The 14,025-nt window shown below is 44.1% G+C and overlaps 1 protein-coding gene and 1 pseudogene across 2 annotated transcripts; both read right to left on the reverse strand.

The window, feature by feature from the left end:
* Window positions 1-61: 61 nt before the first annotated feature.
* Window positions 62-1,384, reverse strand: LOC110317383 (tripartite motif-containing protein 43B-like). The gene has a single exon (XM_021191837.1). It carries the CDS (start codon window positions 1,315-1,317, stop codon window positions 187-189), a length of 1,131 nt encoding a protein of 376 aa, XP_021047496.1. The 5' UTR covers window positions 1,318-1,384; the 3' UTR covers window positions 62-186.
* An 8,334-nt stretch (window positions 1,385-9,718) lies between these two features.
* On the reverse strand, window positions 9,719-13,578 carry LOC110316953 (annotated as a pseudogene). The gene is made up of 2 exons (XR_002380289.1): window positions 13,545-13,578; window positions 9,719-10,342 (listed from the first exon to the last, which is right to left on the reverse strand). The product of XR_002380289.1 is annotated as a 39S ribosomal protein L49, mitochondrial pseudogene (transcript).
* Window positions 13,579-14,025: the final 447 nt, after the last annotated feature.

A 14,025-nucleotide genomic window follows, 5' to 3' on the forward strand; every position in this document is an offset into this window, starting at 1 on the left:
CCACACAGCTAGGATGAGGGTCTTAAAGCCCACACCCACAGTGACTCACCAACTCCAACCGGGCCACACCTTCTAATAGTGCCACTCCCCTGGCCAAGCATATACAAATTATCACAATAAAGAGGGGACACATTATCATAGAAATACTGGAAAAGCACTAGCGTACTGGATTCCAGCTTCCTATGATTATGTGTAGACAACAGAGAAGAAAGGCTTGACAGCGCAATGGAAAGTTCCAGGAGAGTAACTGTGTATGAGGGAACTCTTGGCTACATCCAGGAAACTTACATATCCACCCTCACAATCAAGGAACATGCCAACTCGGCCAACTGGCTTCTCTATATAGTGTTCAACTCCTCTGCGGGTGATGAGACTGTAATGACCTTCGTTTCTCAAACACTCAAGGATAAATGCACCTTCGGATGTCGTCACATAGTTTCCCTCCCTTATCCAGGCACTGTTACAGACCCCTACAGCCCATTTCTCATAGTCCTTCAAATCCACCTCCCAGTAGTATTTTCCTGTGGAGAAGCTTTTTCCCCAGGAAGCACGATGGTTTTCAGCTGAATCCAGACACGTGTTCTCATGGAGACGTCTGATATCTAAAGGTATGATTGAGGTGTAGCTGAGTATGATTAAATGTTTAAAGGAAATTTTCACTCGGAAGGAGTTGAACCTTGCAGTCAGCCCAGGATTGGGATGGGCACCAAGTCTTGGTATCATACCCTGTTGCATGTCCAGATTTGCTGCTAACTCACTCCTTCTGAACAAGTCATCCAAATCCTGCAGCAGCAGCACCTCATATGGCTTCTGGGACATTGTCATCAGCTCCCGATACACCCCTACTAGTTGACTTCTCTCGTGGACTATCATAGCTTCACTTTTCCTGAGCTCCTCTAAAATAGTGTTGCTTTGATGTCTCATACATTCAATATGTTGATCCTCTTCTTCATTGAGGGATGGACATAGTTTTCTATACACTTTCCTGATCATTTCCTCCCGTAACTTCACATAGTCCAACCACAACAAGGCCGTTCTCCTCTCTATTTCTACATAATTCTGCTGGATTCCAATCCTCTTCCATAATGAATCCATTTGCTTTAGAAGTTTCTCCATTTGCTCCACAACAGCTACATTAATGGAACAGTGTGTGTGACCTCTGTGCTCCTGGGAGTCAGAACACAATTGACAGAGGAGGATCCTGTTCTTATCACAGAAGATTGTCTTTCTCTCCTTGTGGGTCACACACTTGTGTTCCTCAGAATTCAAATATTCCATGAGCCTTTTCTTTCTGATGATGGACACCTGCTTCTTCATAGAAATGTCATCTAGGAATACCTGCAGGCATGGTTGCCTACACTTTGGGCAGTAGGCAGGCAATTGGATGTCTCCCAAACAATTATCCGGGTCTGTGCTCAGCAATGCTTCGTAGCAAAGCGATACTAGCTCAGCTCTGAGATCAGATCCTCAGACTGCGGAGGTGACAGATCTAGCAGTGTCTGGAGCCGAAGGCTGAAAACCTTCTGTGTCTGGTCTGGAGAAGAATGACAACTTCCTCTTTAGTTACATCATCTGTCACTTTTCAAGATGCTTCATGTGCCTCACTGTCTGTCACTGGTGAAAGGGGTAAGCAAGGCATAGCAAGTCGTCTACTCTTAAACACAGTCTACACAACCAGAAGCACACATTCTGGTCTAGGGAAGGCTAATCATGTGTTTCAATGATTTTTTTTTTTTCTCAATCAAGAGAAGGTAGCTGCTTTGGTTATGGCCTTGCTCAGTGAGCCAATCACAGTGAAAAAGAGTGTATTACCATATGTTTATGTCACTGTGGCCAGAATATTTGGCAAAATAACTTAAAGTAAGGGAAGTTTATTTTCCCTCATGGCTTCAGATATTCTAGTCATCTTATGGCATAACAAGAAGAACTTAGCCAGAAAACTGAACCATGTGAAGTTAACTTTTATTGTTTGTAATGTGTTCAGTCTGTTGTATTGTGTGATAGCAGCAGAAAATAAATAGTACGTATTTATTTCTTGTGTATACTAATGCAAATGATAGTATAGTTAAAACATTTACTTGTGTGTGTGTGTGTGTGTGTGTGTGTGTGTGTGTGTGTAACAGTGTGCAGGTCAGAAGACAACAGGAAGGAGTCATTTCTTGCCATCCATCATTAGGTCCCAGAAATCGCACTTTGGTTAGCAGGCTTGGTGGCAAATGTCTTTATGTGCCATCTCGATAGCCCCATAGTAGAATTTTGATTTGAAATTGTGCTTGTGTGTTTATACTATAAAAAAAAAAACCCCAACAACTCAACAACCTGAATTATGTGTGTGCATCTTGTATCTTATAACTGGGCTGTAACTTCTTATTAGTTCCAGGCCTTTTTAGATCTGTGGTTTAAGATTTTTCACATAAACCATTTCTTATCACGAACACATCGATTTTTCCCACATATGTTAATGTATGCATCTCCTTTGTTTCACTTCTTATTTTCCAAATCCATTTGTCATTTTATGTTTTTTTTCATTTAAATATATGCATGTATGTCTATATGATGGTATGCTACATATGTTGAGTATGGACTGGTCTAGTGGATGAAGATGCGGTTGTGAGATGTTGTGTGTGTGTGTGTGTGTGTGTGTACATGTGTGGTCCATCTGTTTCCCTGGCCTGTCTCTTCATTCATGTTTAGTTGGGGGATAAACTCTTTGAGGATCAGTCCCTTTCTTGTCTCCTTTCCCACTAATGACCCACGTGAGCTTCCTGCTGCCAACTGTGACCTTCTGCTAGGGTTGTCATTTGGGGTTTCGGAGGACTTAGTGTCCCTGAGAAGAAGGATGTTTGGTCGTCAGAACTCTTGGACTTGACTGGTGTTTGGCTTGCAGTTCACTGCTGTCCAGTGATGTCCATGGCTGTTACAGTCTAGACATCACAGTGATGCTGAGCCCGACACTGGGAGAGGCTCAGTGTCATGATGCTTGCTTTGTTGACTCCTGGCAACCCCTTCCTTTGCTCTTTCAGCTGTGTGTGTTTCTGCTGGCATATGCTTCCCTCCATCCTCTGATGTCATGATGGCCTTTACTTAAGATGGGAGGAGGAGGAACTTGGTTATTTTTATTGCTGCATGGCTATCTTCTCTTTCTGTGTCCATAATTATTACATTTTGCTTATTTATTTACTTTCTTTTACTGTCAGATCCCTCCAGTTTCTACTGTAACTAAATGAAGAAATTTCTAAGTAAATGCTAAAACCAACTGCATTTCCCCATAAAGCCCAGTTGATGATAGTTGGGAGGGAATTGTTATCCATTTGGAAAATCTAAGTAGAGCTTTGAACAAATTTTGATTCGATTCATTGAAAAAAAAAATGAGCCAAAGCAGCAATTTGCTGAGAAATCAACCCGCAGGACAGCCACTTGCTGGTTTCTAAATTATGACTAAGCTTTCACTGTCCTGTCTTTCATTGCTTCATTTGTAGGTAATGGGACAGGCAGAAAACATGCAGCAGGGAACACTCAATTCCTCATGAGAGAATCTATTTCCAGCCAAGTCCTTGGAAGCCCAGGGATTTCAGAGAGGTTGAATCAAATTCAAATATGTCATTCAGGGTGAATTTTTATTCAGACAACAACAACCATTATAAGACTCGGTTGTTGCTTCAGATACTCAAAGTAGTAATTGGAGAGGGAAGAAGAAAGAAAAAAAACGATTTTCTTTTGTGCAGGGAGGAAGGGCCAATCTTTTTACTCACAGATCACTGGAAAATGGAACAGAGGGGACTGTATAAGGCATGGACACCCCAGGGGCACTGGTGTGTGTCTAATCTTACTTTGCATCTTTTAAAGAAAGCCTTTACAAATTAAGGGTATTGGGGTGGGAGGGTAGCTTAGTTAATAAGGTGCTTGCTGTGTAGACACAAGGACCTGAGTTTGATCTCCTGCATCTACATAGAAAAAGACAGGAATGATGTGTGATAATCCCATGGTACTCACTGGCTGCCCAATTGGGAAGCTTCTGGTCCCAGAGAAAGAGACCCTGTTTAAAAAGCCAGTGGGAGGGGGACAGTGTAGTGGAAGTTACCTTATGTTAACATGTCAACCTCTGGCCAGCAAAGATATGCTCACAAGTGTGCACACATGAGTGTACACACACACACACACACACACACACACACACACACACGTACACACACCGGCTAAACTGCATTTGAATCTTCATCCCAATACTTCACAGCGTTTTGAGTTCTTGTTGAAAATATGAATACAAATGTTTGGGGCTGTAAATGGCTCAGTAGTTAAGAGCAGTTGTTGCTCTTGCAGAAAACCTTGGCTTGGTGTCCAGGACCTGCATGGTAACAACCACCTGTAACTCCAGTTCTAGGTAATCTGACACAGGCAGATTCACAGTCTTCCAGCCTCCATGGGCATTGCGTACACACGGCGGACATATTCATACTTATAAATTAAAAATAAATAAATCTTAAAACATAGAAATGTCTGCACCATTCCACTGTTCTTAAGTTAGAGAACCTGAGACAATCTTTAGCGTTCCCATGTTCCTACAGGACACAGTCCATGCAAGTAGGAATAGTTAAATGATGGCCAGTGGCCGTCTCGGCCCTGTTTGCAGCCTTATATAATATAAGACATTATATACCTTGTTTCTGTAACAAGCTACTCTTCCTATTTAACATCGCTGCTCCCCATCACATAGGGAACATCATTACAGATTTGTTTGTGGGTGGGAAAAGGAGCAGCAGGCCTCCTCCAAGTGCATGCTCATGAGTCTGGCTTGGATAAAACCGACCACGTTTCCTAATCAGTATCCGCTCTGATAATGCGCGAGGGTTAGGCAGTGACCTGGCAAAGACTTCTCAAAACACCTCTCTCTACTTTCTATAGTAAGAGTGAAGCGAATCATACCTCCATGCTTAGAGACAGGAGCCCAGGGAGGAAGTCGTCACTGGACAGAGTTGTCAGACAAGCAGCCACTTGAGCCAGAACATTTTTAAAGTCCTCTTTTCCTGGAGGACCACTGGAGACAGAGCCGTTACTCACTCTTTTGACTTTCATTATAATGACCCTTGCGCCATCAGCAAGGGGAAATGTTATCTACTAATGTCTTCCATTGCCAGTGAATGTATATTATGAACATATGGATCATATATGCAACTTGTCCAAACACTGGTAACTAAAAGTGAATCTGAAAGATCATTCATTATCAGGAAAGTCATCTACTGCTGGGGCAAGTTCAGCTAAAGATGACTTTCTGATCTGCCTCATGTGTATGTGTGTGCATGCATGTTTGTGTGTGTACATGCACAGGTGCCCATACATATGTGTATGGAGGCCAGATGTCAATGTCAGATGTCTTAATCACTCTTGCCCATATTTATTCACATCTATCTATCTATCTATCTATCTATCTATCTATCTATCTATCTATCTATCTATCTATCTATCTATCTATCCATCCATCCATTCATCCATCCATGACGAGGCCCCTGACTGAACCTGGAACTCACCGGTTTCAGCTAGACTGGCTGGCCAACAAACTCTAAGAATTCTCCTGTCTTTGCTTCTCTGCTGTGAGGTTCTTAACTGGGGTCCCCATACTTACATGGCAAACAATTTCCTGATTGTCTCTACGGTCCTACAGATTTAATTTTGAAATCCTTTCTGGGGGGTGGGGTCTGCAGATACAGTGAGGAGCAGATGCACCTACCTGACATGACACTCCACTGGGGACAGGGAGTGCCTCAGATCAGTCAGGAGAGAGAGGGCTAGGTCTAATTACAGAGAGCACACCTTCCTTGGAAGTCCATTTGCATTTGCCTTTCAGTTAACTGGAAATGTGGCAGAAATGGGAACTTTTGGGGGGGGGGTGCAGAACTGTTCTAGCAGAAAAGCTATGGAGCAGATGAGACAGGAAGAAAAAGACGACAGCAGAGAGAACTGCTCAGGTGTGTCAAGTTTAAACTCATGGCCATGTCTAGAAGATTTGCAAAGTTCATTGAGCAGGTAGAGAATGAAAACCTTCCAATGGACAGTTCTGGTAAGGTCAGAGAGTGACAAAAATATTATTGATAGACTAATCGAAAATAAAGACTGTCTCCAGATGTTTCTGTCTTCTTCGAAGCACTTCCACTCTTTATTTTTATTTTTTATTGGTTATTTTATTTATTTACATTTCAAATGTTATCCCCCTTCCCACTTTCCCCTCTGCAAACCTTCTATCCTGTTCCCCCACTCCCACCTCTATGAGGGTGTTTCCCGACTCACAGAGCTAGTCCTGCCTCACCACCGGAGCATTCCCCTATGCTGGGGCACTGAGTCTTCACAGGACCAAGGGCCTCCCTTCCCATAGATGCCAGATAAGGCCATCCTCTGCTACATATGCAGCTGGAGCCATGGGTCCCTTATCAGGGCTGCACCTTTGCTTGTTTAAAGCACAGAGCTGGGGTGACCCTTCTCTGTCAGTTGGCCAGGCCCCACGTGACTCAATTACTCAGAAGTCTGTGGCTTTCGCTCGCTCAGACCTGGCACAGCCTGCTGCCTCCCCACCATTCCCCCAGCAGTCACTTTGTGTGTGTTGCACCGAAGTGAACTCAGGAGTGTGAGCTTACATAAGGAGAAGTCATTAGTTCATGGGTAAATCCTGTTTTTATATTCATCCAAAGGAAGAGGGGTGTTTGGACTCCACAGCCACAAATTCTACCATTCATGTCAGGAAATCAGTCAGTTCAGCCACCTTAAGAGAGTTAAGGAAAAATGAAGTCTCTGAAGGAACAAAGGCACAGTCTCCTGGGGAACAGAAATATACATAGAAATCTACAAAATTCTCCTGTGCACCATGACAGTGTCCTCCTCCCACTTCACCCTACATCTATAAGAACGTGATTTAGCCACCCTGAACCACACTTAATGCTAGCAGATTGGAAGGCGGATAAGTTGGCATTTGAGCCGAGCCTTTTTGCCTCCTCCCTGCGTCTAATGGATTACTAAATTTAAATGCTCAGGGCATAGTCTGGCCTCCTTTGTGAGCGCTCGGCTCTCATTGACGTCAGCAGGAGCCCTGTGTCTCTGCAGGGCAGAATTTGGCGCTTCCATGTAGAATATTTTTAAACTATAAAATTGAATTACAAAGGTATTGCATCTGCTTTTTATATAGTGATTGTTTAGTTTATTAAAGAATGTTTCATAAATCTAGCCAATTCTGCAGGACCTGCATATTTAGCTAAGCAAACTTATTTTTAGAAGTGACATAAAAGGAGAGTGAACTTTTAATTTAAAATCGAGGTTGTTTAGGATGGAGTTTATAGATATGAGAGTGATATATCATAGAAAGTGTGCTTGTTATTAAACTGTGCGTTTATTTTTAGAGTGTGATGGGTTGTGGAGTTTAGCTTTGTATTTTCATTACGAAAGCACACATGAGGATTAAACAGTTATTTAGATATTTCTAAAATTTCTAATCTTTTAAATTTAATTTAAATTTATTAAGCTCATTGGTAGTAAATCCATTAGTAGACTTTAATGCTGGTAGAATTTGTAGGATGTATTCATTACAGCAGAATGGGGTAAAGATGACTGAGGGCTCTTTCCTTCCTTCTCTTACTAAGTAATTGTTTACACATTTTTGGACAAAGTCTCACGCTGAAGCTCAGGGTGACCTCAAATTCTAATCGTTCTGTCTTAGCCTCTCAAACACTGGGAGTTCACATGTGCACCACTCTGCTAGATTGAAATTAAAATTGTTACTATGATTTTTGTATATGCGTGCATGTATGTTTTTGTGTGTATGTGTTTGCACAATGCACACTTTCTCTGTCGTCTCTGTCTCTCTCTCTCTCTCCGTGTTTGTAGGCAAGAGGTCAGTCTTGAGGGGCCCTCCCCAGGAGCCTTCAAGCTTGTTTGTAGTCCAGGCCTTTCACTGACAGGAAGCTTTCTGGTTAGGCTGCCCAGCCAGTGAGCCCCAGGGATCTCTGCCATGCCCCACCTTTCCATGTTTGCAATTACACGCATGTGCCGGCAGGCCTGGCCATTTCTTCTGTGGATTCTGGGGTTGAACTCGGGTCTTCATGTTTGCACAGGATGTACCCCACCCACGGAGCTGGCTCCCCAGTCCTCAGTGTTGTATCTTAAGCCATTCTCTTTATACCTGCTTCAGCCAATTTGCCTTGACTCCCCCAGGTACTGATGAGGGCAGTACTACGTGAACAGTGATCAGTAACATAGACGCTGTGCTTGTGCTCTGTGCAACAGGCTGGACCTAGAATCTAGATCCCTTTCCAAGGTTTCCTCCTTTCAGAGTGGAGCCATGTGGACCTCCACCGTCTCCTGTATTTGTTGAGTCACTGTGTTGTTTTGATAGCACAGGACTTGACAGAATGAGGTAGGAATTTTATGATCACAAGCCTTCAGTGTGGCACCCTCTGTCACTGGATGTTATTGTCGCAGATTTATACCCCAACCCCCTTGATTCAATTACACTATTGCAGACTTCAGTACAACCAAGGAAAAGTCACTTCTCTTGGGCCATTACTTTAAAATATATAACACCCTGGCCTTCCTTCTTGTTAAGCTTCATATATGGTCTGTGAGTTGTATCGTGGGTATTTTGAGCTTATTGGCTAATATCCACTTATCAGTGAGTACATACCATATATGTCCCTTTGGGTCTGGAAATAACATCCTCAGTCAGGATGTTGTTTTCTAGTTCTACCCACTTGCCTGCAAAATTCGTGATGTCCTCATTTTTATAGCTGAGTAATATTCCATTGTGTAAATGTATCACATTTTCTCTATCTGTGGCACCTGCTATTATATATGTCTGCCTTATCTAGCCCCAGAGGAGGGAATGCTAGAGGGGTGAGGAGGGAGTGGGTGGGTGGGTAAGCACACTCTTTTTTTTTTTTTTTGACATTGTTTAGCCAGTTTAATGGTTGGGTTGGACATGTGGCTGGTGGGGTGGGTGCCAGAAGTGGAAGGTCTACATTTTGTCTTCAAACCCCTGCATAATTGATTCCAGGTCACAGGGTGATTCCCCAACCCTACCTAGTACAGCACTCAGAACCTAAGATGTTGTCTCATCCACTCCAGTCCATGTCATTTTCCTGCACGGTGTCATCTGTGCCATAGCTTCCACCACGCCCATCTATAGCAGAAGCTCTAGATCAAGGATGGATCCCCTGATGGGACTATCCTGTGAAGCCCCCAGAACAAGGTTGGGTGGTTGCTTCCAGAACAGCAAACATAAAGAAATGTATTACACTTTATAAAGGGACAGGAATTTGAAATCTCAACCCAGTTCCTGAATTATGACTTGAAGGCTCATTTTTATGTGCAATACTTATAGCCTTAAACTAGGCTTGTTCCCACTAGTTCATAACCCATTTAAATTAGTCTATGTCTGTCACATGGCTGGTGAGTTTCCTCTCCTCAGTTTGCTACATCCTGCTTCCTCGGAGTCCAGGGTGAATCTCCCCGTCAGATGTCCCACAGTCTAATCCTGCCTCAGCTCACTGGCCATCAGCTTTTTATTGACAGGTGATGCTTCCACACAATGCACAAGAGATTATCTGTACAGCAGTTAATGTCTGCTTTTGTTAGCTTGATTGTTGCTGTGGCCTCCCGCGTTGGACGGCTCTCAAGTGGACACTTGTACATGCAGGTCTACTTCCACTTTATGAAAGCAAGGCCTTATCTCAAAGCCCTTTCATCCTAAGTACTTGAGCCCTGTTCTTTGTATCCTGTTCCAGAGACTGCAACTCCACCTCCTCTCTGGAGGCCAGTCTGTGTCGAGCACTGCCACAGGGCTGGCCATCAGGCCCCAGAAGCCTTTCTCCAGAAGCCAGGCTTTAAGCTGTTCATCAAAGTAGCCCTTGGTTCGAAGAGTACCTGTCACCTCGTTAACCTGGGTGACAGGTGTCTTTCCCAGCAGCGGGCTCAGAGATTCTTCCACATCCTTCTGTAGGGCCCAGATGTCACCTTCCACCTTCCGAATCAAGGTCATCTGTTGGTTGCCATGTGTGATCTCCTTGTAGACAGGAATGTTGTGCATCCGAGAGCGACGAACAAAGTAGGACAAGCTGGGAAGGGGATCTCTGGGAGGCTGCCAGCCACTAAGAGTGGGGTAATGTTTATGTTTTGGCAGCTCTGGGATTTTGGTAGGGGGGGAGCAGGCGCTCCACAAATTGGTATTCATCCACAGACTCCACAAAGTCGGGGTTATCAGGAGGCCCCTGGGTCTGGCTCAGCTTCCGTCGCCCGTAGCTCCGACGGAGGCAGCTCCTCCAGTCCTGCAAAGCGACTCGGAACACAGCTGCTGCTATCTTGGCTCCTCAACTGAGTGTCAAGTAAGCACACTCTTAAAGGCAAAGGGAAGGGGGCATGGGGTTAGGGGTCTCATGGAGGAGGGACGGGAATGGGTACAACATTTGAAATGCAAATAAATAAAATAATTAATAAAAATATATACAACAACAAAAGAACTCACAACTAAAATCTTTGTGGTTTAAAAGTTTTTATTTTATGTATATGGTTGTTTTGCTTGCATACATGTCTGAGTACTATTGTACATCTATGGTCCTGTGCACCATGTAGATGCCTGGTGCCCTCAGAAGCCAGTAGGGGGTGTTAGAGTCCCTGGAACTGGAGTTACAGACAGCTGTGAGTTGCCATGTGGATGCTGGAACTTGAACCCAGGTCCTCTGGAAGAACAGTCAGTGCTTTTAACCACTGAGCCATCTCTCCAGCCCCTGGACATTTATTAATGGTACAGGTTTAGTTAATTGTACAGAATTACCTTCAGAAATAATGCTTATAAATTTGAGGGTAAAGTTTCAGTAAGAATCTAACAAATATGCCTAAGGATAATCCGATTGAATTTTAATGCAAAAGCCACTGAGGAAACCGTTAGTCCTTGCAAAACTATGTGCACGGGCTGCTTCTGAATCCATATGTTGATGGCTGTCTTAGGAAGCCTGGAGGAATTCCCATGAGTGTGCATGCTGTTATTTCAAGTCTGCTTCTTGGGAAAGCATGCCAGCAAGAGGACACTGGGGAAGAGAGCCAGGCGGTGCTGCAAACCTGGTATGTTTGAATGTTGCTACGGCAGACATGCAAATAAACAACAAGGAACTGCAAGAGGAAACATTTATCCTCTGACTGAGAAATAATAGACCCCAGTAGGACACAGTAGGAGGTGCCATAACTCAGCCAGACAGGGAGCAAGGAGACCCTGGGCTTATGTATGTCAAGGCCTCCTCCTCTTCCTTTTTTAGATGAAGAAATGCCGAGTGAGAGAAATTAAGTGGTGTGTGCAGTTCGGGAGTGGCAGGTTTAGGATGGAGGCCAACTTTCCTCACTCATCACTGCAGCCTGATTTCTTCTGTACCAAGGCTGAAAGGGCAGAAAAATTTTTGGAAACTATTTGTTCTTTTTTTTTTTTTTTTTCTTGCTCTTGTCCTGTTTCCTTATACAAAATGCCAACACACACCTTGGTGTTGAGGGGATAGGAGGAGCTATTGGTAATGCTGAAACAAGCCTTCCATGTGGTTGGCAGGAACTTTAATTTTCCCTCTTTATGTTTCCCATGCTACCCATGTTTCCTGGAAAATGTCCTAGGAAGCTTTGGGGGGTTGATTCTGGATTTTAAAGCACAAACTTTTCTAAGTGTTCCATGCTACCGGCCCCAGTTGTATCTTGGCTTCATATTTCAACCCATTTCCCCCAAAGTTTGGCTAAGAGTGGAGATTTCTAAGTTCCTGTCAGGTTGTTGAGGAAGACTTCTGGGTGTCTAGTTAGCATAACACAGATCACAACAAAAGGGACTCTTTCTGTCAAGTGTTGATTATGGATTTCTCTGATAAGATTAGGTTGGAGGGGACATTTTAGCCGAAGAGCATTTTAGAGTCTTAACAGTTTTAGTATATAAAGCCACGGAGACCCATGTGCAGTGTAAGCCATGATAGGCGAGGGGCTTGACTCCCCGGTGAAACAAACAGAAAGGGAACTGTTCCCTGCTTATTAATTCTCCTCTCATATATTACATCCCAACTATAGTTCCTCTCCCTCCCCCTCTCCAGTCTCTCCCTCCCAACCTCCCCTTCCTCCCTGGATTCAACCCCTTCACCTCTCCTCAGAAAAGAGCAGGTCTTTTAGGATCATACCGCACAACAAGCTACAATAAGGCTAGGCACATACCATCACATCAAGGCTGGATGAGGCAACCCAATCAAAGAAAAAGGGTCCCAAATGTAGGTGTAAGAGTCAGCAACAGCCCCTGCTTCCACTGTTAGGAATCCCACAAGAGCACTGGTTAAAGAACCATAACATATATGCAGAGGCCCTAGGTCAGATTCATACAGCTTCCCTGGTCTCTAGGAGCCAACTCAAGCCCTGGTCAGTTGCTTCTGGGGGCCATGTTCTTGTGGTGTCCTTGATCCTTCTAGCTCCTCCAACTCTCCCTCTCCCTCTTTCACAGGACTACCACAGTCCCACCTGATATTTGCCTGTGGGACTCTGCAATGCTCCCATCAATTGCTAGATGAAATCTCTCTGATGATGGTTACATTAGACTCCCGTCCTAGCACATCCTGCAGGCATGATAAACTATAGGTTGGAGGTTTTGTGACTGTGATGGTGTCCCAGTCCCTCCACTTGAGGCCTTGCCTGATTACAGAGGATAGCCAGTTCAGGCTCCACATCCCCCATTACTAGGGGTCTTCACTAATGTCACCCTTGTAGACTCCATGGGATTTCCGTTGCACTAGGCAGAACACCAATTTTGTGGACTCAAGACAAGATCAGTTACAGAATTTCCTTTCCTCATGGAGGGAGGTCTTGTGTAGAGGAGTGGGCAGAGTGAAAGTATGCTGAGGAACACATAGCTACATGTGAACTCCTGCTTGGAGCACCCGACAATGTAGAATCATTTCAGCCCTTCAGTCAGCTTGCTGTAGAAAGATTTGAGACTATCTCACAGCCCTTTGTTAAATCACTAAGTATGTGTTTGGCTATTGGCACTGATTATGTATATCTCTCTCTCTCCATTTCCCCTTCCCTCCCTCCCTCTCTCTATGTGTCTGCCTGTCTGTGTTGTGTGTAATATTAAAAAACAATCCATGCTATTGCTGGCTAGGCACCAGCTAGTAGTCTCGGTCTTTTCCCCAGCCCGGTACCGAGCCTGAGCCCGAGACCGCATGTTTCCCCTTGCCAAGGCCTCTCCAGATCTCCGAGATAGCTCTGTCCTCCCTGCGGCTGGCTGCTGCCTAACCCGCTCAACACTCCCAAATTTCCTCATCTAGCTGAGGTGCACTCTGGCAAACCCACACTCTGCTCTGGTTACCTTTCCCTGGAGCTCAGTTGAATCGCAGCGAGATGGAAAACACCAGACAATCGTAGTTTAGAATCAAGAGAGAACACAATCGCTGGGTGTGGAATCTAGCATCCTAAATTCACCAACTATTCTGTTAGAAATCCCGGTAGCAGATAATGGTGGGTTCCGCCACCTGAACTAACATCACCAGGGGCTAAATTACCTTGCTCTGGAAGGAAGCCCCCTCCTCCCGCCATCCCTCTTTTACTCTCCATCCCAGAAGACCCGTCTCCTTCTTGTCCAGTGATTGGCTTCTTGTTGTCTTTATTATTTAATAAATTAGGAGCAAATTCCACTATATGTATATATATTCTTACAAGTGTGCAGTGTCCTTAGTTCCAGAAGAGAGTGTCAGATACCCTGGAACTGGAAGAACAGATGTTTGTGGGTTCTGGGAACCAAACTCCGGTCCTCTGCATGAGGAGCAAGTATTCGTAACCACTGAACCATCCCTTCTTTCCTTCTAAACTTAAAGATTTACAGCCTCTGTCAATAATTATTAAGATAAGAGAAGATATTTAATCTGAAGGTGAAACAGTTAGCTCTGAGCTTTTATAAATGATTTAACTTTGGCCAACAATAAAAATGGTAACCAATTTCTGTAAGGAATATTTTACTGACCAGCAAGTGTTCTACTTTAACTA

Source organism: Mus pahari, chromosome 2, assembly GCF_900095145.1.
Source record: "Mus pahari chromosome 2, PAHARI_EIJ_v1.1, whole genome shotgun sequence".
Lineage (NCBI taxonomy): Eukaryota > Metazoa > Chordata > Mammalia > Rodentia > Muridae > Mus > Mus pahari.

What these genes read in the sequence shown, in the direction of transcription:
- LOC110317383 (XM_021191837.1), bottom strand. Translation starts at nt 1,317, where the DNA reads ATGAAGAAGCAGGTGTCCATCATCAGAAAGAAAAGGCTCATGGAATAT.